The sequence below is a fragment of the Thamnophis sirtalis genome, unplaced genomic scaffold (genome assembly GCF_051295495.1).
Source record: "Thamnophis sirtalis isolate CommonGarterSnake01/CBP01778 unplaced genomic scaffold, rThaSir2_p1.2 scaffold_10, whole genome shotgun sequence".
Taxonomy (NCBI): domain Eukaryota; kingdom Metazoa; phylum Chordata; class Lepidosauria; order Squamata; family Natricidae; genus Thamnophis; species Thamnophis sirtalis.
The window spans coordinates 62,705,289-62,715,916 of NW_028261390.1; the positions used below are offsets into that span (position 1 = coordinate 62,705,289).

The following is a 10,628-nucleotide window of genomic DNA, read 5'->3' on the forward strand; positions in this document are numbered from 1 at the left end:
GCTATTGTATTGTATTGTATTGTATTGTATTGTATTGTATTGTATTGTATTGTATTGTATTGTATTGTAATTGGCAACTCCAAATCTTGACTAAAAATGCTCTCTCCTACACATTGGCAATAAAAATCAGAACATCAAATACAGATTGGACGGAAATGACCTTGTAGATGATGCCCCCCCCCCCACTGTCAAGGACCTAGGACAGTGATGGCTAACTTTTTTCTCTTCTCGTGCCAATAGCGTGCAGATACACGGAACAACACGCACTTGTGTGCCCACACCCATAATGCAATGTGTGTGCGACATCATCCTGCATGACACCTCACTGTGCATGCACGTGTGAGACCCCTGCAACAGCCTCCCGCTCCCCCCACTCCCCATTTTGGCCCTAGAAGGCCTCCCTGAAGCCTCCTGGGACCAAAAATGGACCTGGGGGGGGGGGAGCTGCGCCACCCCACGCTCCTCCCTGCAAATTCACGTGTGATTCCGCCTCCCTGTGCATGTGCATAGATCTCCCACATGTGTGGCAGAGACTTGAAAGTCAGCTGGACGGCAGGAGGCCTGCATGCATGCACAGTGGTGCTTAGCTGGGCAACAGCTCACGTGCCCGCAGAGAAGGCTCCACTTGTCACCTGTGGTATGTGTGCCATAGGTTTGCATCACAGACCTAGGAATACTCATCTCAAATGATCGAAGCCTCAGAGCCCACTGTAACAGCAAAAGGCATTAAGAGTTGTTAACTTAATTTTGCGAAGCTTCTTCTCCGGTAACATTGTATTGCTAACAAGGGCATATAAATCCTTTGCCAGACCAATTCTCGAATGCAGCTCATGTGCCCGGAATCCACATTGTATATCGGACATTAATACGATTGAGCGGGTCCAGAGATACTTCAAGAAGAGTATTGGGACCTCATTTTGATTTGAGTTCATAATTGCTGGGGGAGTTTATAACAACTCATCATTGGAAGCTTTGGAATTAATCTTGATGAATGTCTATGGAGAGTCTCTGTCATCCAGGTCATGGTTGTCCCAAGGTGCTTTTTCAGAAGGCAACTGGACTTCTTTTGTTTTTTCTTGAAGACGATTCATTTCTTAATATAATAATGTTAATGATTTGATGTTCTATGATTCATCTGTCAACTCTGCCTACATCACAAGCGTAATTCTACTGAGCAAGTATGCAGATGACGTCGTCCAGCAATTGCCGATCAGGAGGAAGCTAGAAGCCTTGAGTCATCCAAAGGTACGTACAATAAAGCTTGTGCATAAGGCTGTCTTTGAATGAAAGAGCTATTCTGGAGTGTGGGCTAATTATTTTACCTATTGTAAAATGTGAGTCATTAATGAGATAGCAGTGAGGACTTCTCCCTCATCAGTGCTGGATGCTGTGGTCTTCCCACTGAGGCCAACGTCAGCCTCTATACAGCATCAGTAGAAAGAGGAGCTTCCTACATCCCGGGACTGAAATTAGGCTAAGAGCTTGGTTCCATTCAAGAGTCCCCTTGAGAAACTCACCCATAGGGAAACTATCAGGTCAAAGGAAATTCTATTAATCTGGATCTGGTAGTCCAGTAGGGAAGGCTGCATCTCTCAAACCGTTGCTTGTGATTTTTATACAGGATGATTGCACATCCTGGGTTTCCAAAGCCTTCCAAGAAAGTTTCCCGAATAGACTGATTTGCTGATCCAGTGAAATAGCTTCCTTCTTTCCTGCCCCATGCAAACCCTTGAGAATGAGAAGGGAGAATCTGACAAAGAATTTCCCTTTTCCGTCCACCAATTTATGTATACTGTACTTTTTAATTTAAGGGGGAGTTTTATTCATTGCAGAGAGTACTGTCGTGTATACTTAAGTCTAGATTCTATTGAATTTGCTTGCTTCTCCTAATTAATCTTTCTCTTATCTAAAATGACCAGGAAAGAAATAGTCAGAACACAGAGAAGGCCATCACCCTTTTGTGGTAAGTATTTCTTTCATATTTGTGCTTTTCGAAAATGTTCCATGATGCTGCACTAATGTTGAAAGTCATCTCTTGAAGCAATATCTAATGAAATCTTATGAAAACATGAAACTTTAAGTGAAAAATAAGGAACAAGAGGAATAAGTAAAGGGGACCTTCAGATTCTCAGTACAGTAAATTAAGATTTGACTATAAATATTTTTATATAAAAACTGGAAGTTTTAAAGAAGAGATTGGATAACCATTGTGAAATGGTATAGGGTTTCCTGCTTATGCAAGGGGGTGGACTGGAGGACCTTGAAGGTCCTTTCCAACTATTCTATTCTATTCTATTCTATTCAGGTTGAAGTAATAGACAGACAGACAGACACACACCCAAAAGCCATGAACAAAAACCATGCAGAGGGTTAAATAATTCTGCTCAATTCCCAAACTGGAAAGTGCATGAGAGGGGCAAGAGAGGGTGAAATACGCAAGTTGACACCGCAAGCTCCGAAGTCAGCAGCAAATTTGCCCAAAGATACTGTGATGCCTGTTTTATCATTCTTTACCAGATGCCTTTCTTCCTCAATGCCTATCATTCCAAACTAACAGACAAACTTGTTTTTTTCTGCTAGGACTTATGAGGCTCTAGAAAAGAAAGGGGAATTTCAGGTGCTAGATTTGTGCATCTCCAGCCTCTTAAAGCTTCATCCATGCAGTTCCCTGGAACAACAGGCAAAGTCTGGAGACAAATTCATAGGACAGGTTGGTAGTAGATATTAAATATTTCCCTTGCTTTAAAGACCACAGTTTCAGAAAAATATATATGTAAAAATACTGCATGACAAGACTCATTGCATGTTATAATGGAATATAAATAATGGAATTCTTTTCCATTATTTGCATGGAAAGTATTTATTTGTTTAAACAATTTATAGGCTTCCTATCTCATATGAATGACTGTGGGCCACTATAAAGGTAAAAGTTCCCCTCCCACACATATGCTAGTGCACACGTGACCCCAGTGTGAAAATCGCCTCCCCCCGGAGCCCCTCACTCGCTGTGTGCAGATTTCACATTACAAACCACTTGAAATTTTAAAAGAAGCCATATCTGCACTTACCAAAAGCAACAAGAACAACATTATTCCAGCCCATGAATAAGAAATAAAATACAGATTTAAAAAAATATTTAGCGGAATAAACATAAAAAAGTATTTTTCCTTGTAACGATTATAGCTTTTTTTAATTGTAAGTATTTTTTTGTAAATCATAACAAGATATTTAACCCTGACGTGTCTAGAAAAAGGAATTCTCTCCGCTTTTCCTAGGCCTTGGGGAACTGGCTGGTGTCGCCTCACCTCGCCTTGCGTGAGAGAGCAACCCAGTGCGTGATCCAGCCGCTTCAAATGTACAAAAGGCAGATCCCTTCTGAGGTGAGTTTGTTGACTGCCTAGGAGGAAGTAGCCCTTTTTACACCAGGTTGAGCTGTCTGTCTGTTGGGTTCCAGAATGTCAGCCTTGCATTCATCGTGTGGCTGTCTTATTCCACAGACGCCGTCTGTCAAACACAAGGGACATTGGATTGGCCTGTTGGTCTCACTAAACCTTGAGATTTCCAGTCGGTTTTCTGTTTAATGTATTATTTTACTTTTCTCTCATAGATGATTATGAAATCCCTTCTTCCGAAAGAACTTCTAGCCTTTGTCCAGATCTCTTTGGCAACAACGCTGCAGGATGAGATCTGGTCTCAGGCTGTGGGGGCTGTTGTAAAACTTGTTCTACTCCATTGAGCCAATTCGCTCTACGACTGGGTAAGATATACTGACGTTAATTAGCCCATCACGAAAGGGCAAGGACTATCTTGAACTTTCCCCTTTATCTCGGGACGCCTGAATTTGACCTAATCTATATTTTCTGGATTTGAGGCAGATCACCCATTGCTCTTTTACATTTCCGAAATGAATTCTGACAGGTCTACAAAACAAAATGAAGCGATGCGTTTTTTGGGAAATGCTTAAGTTGCTTTTAAAAGCAAACCTTGAATGTTAATAGTCTAACCAGAGCTTAGTGACCAAATGCAAATTGCACCTGAAGAGCAGGGCAGCCATTTTGGAGCCTCTCCAGAAAATTCCACTGCCTTCAATCCTGGAGGTTGACATGTAGGTTGGGTCAACTTGACTCTCCTGGATGGGCCAGAAGTCAGATTTAGGTTGAGGCCTTTCATTTGGTTATATTGAAATATGAAATATCTAGTCCAGTGCATTATTTAATGCAACTTGCTTAATGATAAGTAGTGCAGCATGCCTCTAGATATTGGACTAGGGCCAGAAGGATCCACCACAAAAAGGCTTCAAACTAATGAAACCAAAAGCTGGCAAATGAGCAGAGCTTCTCCAATTCATCTTGTAAAACTGTCCCTGGATTCTACCTCATCCCATCATAGTGCTTATCCTTCAGCCCTGGGGTTCATTCTGACCCAGCCATTTTAATTTAACCCAATTTTTTATTTTGGTTGCTTGTTGCTGCTGTAAGATGTGAGAGGGAGGGAGGGAGATAGAGAGGGAGGGAGAGGGAGAGAGAGCGAAGAATGTTAATTCCTTGAGCTCTAAGACACAATCATTTTATTAATAATAATATTAGTACTGTAGAAATTTGATTGGATGTGAACTTAATCACTCTTATTATTAAATGTTTTCAGAATCTTGAGGGGAAAAAATGAATGACTAGTATTGAGCAACTGGTAAATATGTCTAGAATAGATTGAACTTGTATATCTTAGATTGAATAATTCACACTCCACATTCTTATTTGCCTACTAAACCTTGAGGTTTTCTGTTTAACAATATATTACTTTACTTTTCCCTCAGAGATGATTATGAAATCCCTTCTGCCAAAAGAACTACTAGCCTTCGTACAGGTCTCTTTGGCAACAACACTGAGGGATGAGATCTGGTCTGAGGCTGTGGGGGCTGTTGTGAAATTTGTTCTGCTCCTTTGAGCCAGTTCACTCTACAACTGGGTAAGATATGCTGACGTTAATTAGCCCATCACAAAAGGGTGAAGACTGTCTTGAACTTTCGAATGAGTCATGCTTTCTAATGAGTTTTCTCTCCAATGTTTTGGCTCTTTAGCTGGAGCGAATTTTGCAGAGCATGTTTTACATCCCGAGGAGCAGCGAGGATGAAGGAGTGAAGAGGGCTGTGAGAGGGTTTATGGCCACATTGGTGTATGGGGAACCAAGAAAATCTGCGAACATACTCCTGATGTGTGCCTGCCATGACAATTGGTGAAGATAATAAATAAATACACTTAATAAATAATAATAAATACACTTTTCTGAAAGCCAGGAAACATTTGAATAATCAAGGCCTGGATTCCCCAGGGAATCGATGATCTAAAAATCTAACATTGTGGTTTTTTTCCACCCTTCAATGCTAGAGAAATGATGGAGAAAAAGCCAAAGAACAAGAAGGGGAATACTATTAAATGGGAAAAATAGGATTTCTTAATTTCGGGCCCGTCCATATTTTATGGTATAGAAAATATATCCAAAATGGCTAAGGAATGTTTTAGTTCAGCATTTTGCCTTGCTTCTTGTTGACCTTCCTTTCAGTCCAACTCATTTGACCTGGAAGTGGTCAAAAAAGTAAATATAACAATGGGGACAGCATGATCCAAAGGGTGGAGTTTGGACATCTGTCCTGCACAGTGTCTAGGAGCAGGCAATGGCAGCTGCCATATTGGCTTCTTCGACCCACATCCAAATATCATGTGATGGATGACATGGAACAGGGTGTCAAACTCAATTTCATTCAGGACTGCGTCAGGGCTGTGGTTGACTTTGGGGGGGTTGTTTTCGGGTTGTGGATGGCGACTGGGTGGGTGTGGCCAGCTGGATGGGTGTGGCCAGCTGGAAACCACTCCACAAACTGCTGGCATGTTTCCCCTTTGCATTGGGTAGACCAGGCCGAAGTGATGCAGGCCACCCCCTTATATTTTCCAGGATGGCCCTGCAGGCCAGATCGAACCGCATTGTAGGCCAGATGAGGCCCATGTGCCTTGTGTTTGACACCACTGACATGGAATAAGTTTTGCCTCTCTGCATGGTGTGCTTTCTCCAAATCTAGGTCAAAATATCTTAAGGGCCGCCTTGGTTGGAAGAGGGAGAAGGGAATCAAAACCCTGAAGCATCTCTGCATGGTCTCCTTTTCTTCTTTCCGATAGCCCTTTGGTGAGCATTTCTCCTCCCCTCCCCCAAGTCATACACCTGATGAGGAAAGTCCTCGAGGCTCTCACAATTGAAAATAACAATATTTCTCCGGCTGCTGGACTGCTGCTGAACTGTTTTCTACAGGAATGCGGGATGGACATGGAAGAAGTAAGAAAATGCAGGGTTCGAAGCAAAAGACCTTGGTGAGCATCTCTCTCCCCCGCTCACGAACCTGATACTGAAAGCCCTGGAGGCTTTCCAGAAAAATGAAGATTGTCAGGCTGCTGGACTGCTGCTGAACTGTTTTCTACAGGAATTTGACAACGATATGGAGGAAGTAAGAAAATGCAGAGTTTGGAGCAAAAGGGATATAGGAGATTTTGTAGAAAGCCAAGAGGAGGATGGGTGAGTCCTTGTTGTAGTGCCCAAGACTTTGTCTGGTTTTAAGAGAGCTAATGGGAGACCACCAGGTGATCTTAAATTAACAGGGAGCTTTATTCATTGCAGAGATTACTCTCGTGTATACTTAAGTCTAGATTCTATTGAATTTGCCTGCTTCTCCTAATTAATCTTTCTCTTATCTAGAACATTCTAAAGGAGACCCCGAGGTGCAAGCGGGAGACATTAAACAGTGAAAATGCAGTGAAGGCCATCACCCTTTTGTGGTAGGCATTTCTTTTGTATTTCTGTGCTTTTCAACTTGTTTTTTTTTTCCTGCTAGGATTTATCAGGCGCTAGAAAAGGAAGGGGAGTTTCAGGTCCTGGAATTGTGTATTTCCAGCCTCTTAAAACTCCATCCATGCAGCTCCTTGGAACATCAGGCAAAGTCTGGAGATAAATTCATAGGATGGGTTGCTAGTAGATATTAAATATTTCTCTTGTTTTAAAGATCACAGTTTCAGAAAAAAATACGTAAAAATACTGTGTGAAAAAGACTGTGCATGTTATAATAGAATATAAATCATGGATTTCTTATTCATTATTTGCATGGAAAGTATTTATTTGTTTAAACAATGTATAGGCCTCCCATCTCATATGCATGACTTTGGGCCAATATAAAGCTAGGTCTGAATGGGAGACCACCAGGTGATCTTAAATTAACGGCGGCTTTTCTTCGTTGCAGAGATTACTGTCGTGTATACTTAAGTGTAGATTCTTTTGAATTTGTTTGCTTCTCCTAATTAATCTTTCTCTTATCTAGAACATTCTAAAGGAGACCCCAAGGTGCAAGCAGGAGATAATAAACAGTCAAAACACAGTGAAGTCCATCATCCTTTTGTGGTAGGCATTTCTTTCATATTTCTGTGCTTTTCAACTTGTTTTTTTTCTTCTAGGACTTACGAGGCGTTAGAAAAGGAAGGGGAGTTTCAGGTCCTGGAATTGTGTACCTCCAGCCTCTTAAAACTCCATCCATCCATGCAATTCCCTGGAACATCAGGCAAAGTCTGGAGATAAATTCATAGGATGGGTTGCTAGTAGATATTAAATATTTCTCTTGTTTTGAAGACCACAGTTTCGGAAAAAATATATGTAAAAATACTGCGTGAAAAAGACTCTGTGCATGTTATAATGGAATATAAATCATGGATTTCTTATTATTTGCATGGACATGGAAGAAGTAAGAAAATGCAGGGTTTGGAGCAAAAGAGATATAGGAGATTTTGTAGAAAGCCAAGATGAGGATGGGCGAGACCTTGTAGTGACAAGACTTTGACTGGTTTTAGGAGACCTAGGGATGAATGGGAGACCACCAGGTGATCTTAGGGCTGTCAATTAGGTTGGGTAAACCTTCCAGAAGAAGATAAGGGCAAAACAAAATAACCGGTATTGGTTTCATGAAAAGTACATTTGGAGAGCCAGTTTGACAATGCTGAAGGCACCAGGAGAAGTTCAAGTCCTACCTTAAGCCATGAAAGCCTCACGGGTGACTTTGGGCCAGTCGCTCTGTCTCTCTCAGCCCAACTAACCTCACAGGGTTGTTGTTGTGAGGAAAAGAGGAGGGGGGAAGGTACGGGTTAGATATATTCTTCAGTTTGGATTATTTGTAAAAAAGAATAAAGGTGGGATATAAATAAATAAATGAAAATGTTGCCTTCAGGCATCACACCTGGAATTGACTGGGGATAATGGAGGTGGTAGTCCAAGATACCGGAAGGCAGCAGTTCAGAAAAAGCACAGAAATGGGGAATTAGCAGCTATCCAAAATTTGAACTACGTGCCTCAAGATTTCTCGCCAGTAGCTGGGATGGTCATGAGTTCCAGATCAGTCTTTTTGGATCTTTCTCATCTTTTCCTGGATCCATTCCAGTTGACATTAAAAAATAAATGCCAAGCAGGGTTATAGAATCCTCGGTTTGGAAGACCTCTTGAGTCTATCCAAACTCGCCCTCTGCTCAGGGAAGGCCCAGCTCAACCATTTCAAAGAGAAATCATCATCTTTTAACGATCCCATAATACCTTGTGGGGTGGAGTGTGGGCAACTGAATGGAGGTAGCAGATCATTTAATGGCTAGATGCCCTTCCGGTCGCCAATGCAGAGTTTTGTTCAGCAGATAAAATTCTCATGGTGCCCAGAGAGAGAAATATTTGCCTCTACCTAAGATTGAACTCACAGCCTCTTGATTGTGTGGCAAGAGCTCCACTTCTAGGCCACCACACCACTCCTAACAATTTGAAACAGAAATATAGTAGTTTGTAAGCCGCCCTGAGTCCCCCCAGGGAAAAGGGCGGCCTATAAATAAATTTTCAAATACTCAAATACTCAAAATATTAAGTATCCCCTTGGTCACGTGATAAAATTCCACTGCTTGGCAACTTATTCCTATTATGATAGTTACAGCTGGTTGGCTGTGCAGTTGATTTGAATTCTGAGGGGTCCGTAGAGTAGTTGTCTCAACCATCCAGGTCATGGTTTTCCCAAAGGTGCTTTTCCAAAAGGCAAATGGACTTTCTTGGATTTTTAACTTTCTTGGTTATAAGTTGAGAACTATCTGTATATATATTTTTTGCTTGGATTAAAGCAGTTAATTTGGCCATCACTGCAAGCGCCATCAGCTTTCTAATCCTTTCTTCCGTTGTGGAGGCGGATTAACATATCTGGACTGACAGTCTCTTCTGAAATTAGGAAAGAATCTTTTTTCCAAATCTATTTTTCCACCTCCGCAGAAGCTCAAGGGAGATAGGGAGGGTGCTGGTGGCAAACCCCTACGCCCGCATGAAAATTCCCTCCTGAAAAGGCAGAAGGGGGGGGGGGGGGGGGACGAAGCAGGAATTACACGTCAATTGTGGTAAACTGTCAACCAGCCACTCTCTTTTCATGTTATGTAGAGGTTGGGCACACACGCCTGATGAAAGAGGGAAGGGCGGAACGAAAGAGTCACCCCTAGGAGGTCTCTCCATCAACAGCAAGCTTGTCCTGGTTGGAGGGAAGCAGTGGGCAAACTGAGTGGGGCTGAAATTAGAACAAAATTTGGTGTAACCCCCCCCCCCCCAAAAAAAAACACCCTACTGAAGGTAGACATGTCTGTGAGCTTCCTCTCATTTTTTTTTACATGCATAAGCACTTACTGAACAGCATATTGTCTGGATCAATTTATTTTTATACAATAATATTTTTCCCACTCCTAATTTCTACCTGTACTGTTCAACCATTTATAAAACAACCCCCATGTTCAAGAATACTCTGTATCTTCTTTTTCTTTTCTTTTTTCTACAATTCTGTCCAAACTGAAGAAACTTCTTGGATGAGAAGTGAAATGTCTTCAAAGAAAAACAAAGGCATTTGCCTTTTTAAAAAGTATCTTTGGGGCAACCAGGACCTGGATGATTGACCATCACCATGGACATTGAATGGGGAATAGGTGATTTTGAGAATATCAGGTGATGGTTGTCCCAAAGGTGCTTTTCCCCAAAGAAAACTGGACGTCCTTGCTTTTTGGCACCTTTGGCAAACCATGATGTGGCTGTTTGAGAATCACCAGACATTTAACCAAGTGGATATGACGGTATTTTATAAATACCAGAAGGATGTCATTGGAGCCATGCTTTCCTCAATTTGTGGGACACAAAACAGTAGAGTTAAGTTATAGGATGATAGAAAAGAAAATAAGATCAGGGGTGTTTATAGAGAAGAGATGCCACCAAGGATTGCATTATTATTGCTGATGGAAAAATGGGATATAAATGAAACAAAAAAGAATTGATTATAAATTTGTTAATGACAGCTAGATTAGTGATGACTAAATATTGGGGATGAAATTGGGATATTCAAAGAAATTAGTGGTATAATGAAATTTGGAGTATGGCAACAAATGTTAAATTAACATTTAACAACAGAAATTGAACTTAAAAAAGGGATGATTGGAGTAAATAATTATAATGAAATATGGAGGGATTTTATAAAATCAATATTGGTGGAAGGTAAAGGGAATAAACCTACTCAAGAATATATGTTGTTTTGGAGGTTATAGGAC

The 10,628-nt window shown here is 41.3% G+C and overlaps 1 protein-coding gene across 7 annotated transcripts; it reads left to right on the plus strand.

The window, feature by feature from the left end:
* The first annotated feature begins 915 nt into the window (after positions 1 to 915).
* LOC148043914 (uncharacterized) lies at positions 916 to 9,302 on the plus strand. 7 transcript variants are annotated; one of them, XR_015697912.1, is made up of 10 exons: positions 916 to 1,245; positions 1,920 to 1,963; positions 2,581 to 2,710; positions 3,276 to 3,380; positions 3,608 to 3,757; positions 4,814 to 4,965; positions 5,078 to 5,232; positions 6,074 to 6,561; positions 6,742 to 6,821; positions 7,358 to 9,302. XR_015697912.1 is itself a non-coding variant. In XM_087724730.1 (6 exons), coding segments are annotated over exons 1-6 (438 nt in total). In that variant the 5' UTR covers positions 916 to 1,119; the 3' UTR covers positions 7,359 to 9,302. The 7 variants fall into 7 exon arrangements, 2 of the variants coding, with proteins under 2 accessions (XP_087580856.1, XP_087580855.1); XR_015697913.1 differs by having other exon boundaries at positions 7,491 to 9,302; XR_015697914.1 differs by having other exon boundaries at positions 6,074 to 6,493.
* The last annotated feature ends 1,326 nt before the right edge of the window (positions 9,303 to 10,628 follow it).

Bases quoted from the DNA above. Each gene is read 5' to 3' on its own strand.
- LOC148043914 (XM_087724729.1), top strand. From the start codon at position 1,120: ATGTTCTATGATTCATCTGTCAACTCTGCCTACATCACAAGCGTAATT. The intron at 1,246-1,919 runs GTACGTACAATA...TAAAATGACCAG, and splicing joins AAGCCTTGAGTCATCCAAAG to GAAAGAAATAGTCAGAACAC. The intron at 6,822-7,490 runs GTAGGCATTTCT...TTTTTCTTCTAG, and splicing joins AAGGCCATCACCCTTTTGTG to GACTTACGAGGCGTTAGAAA.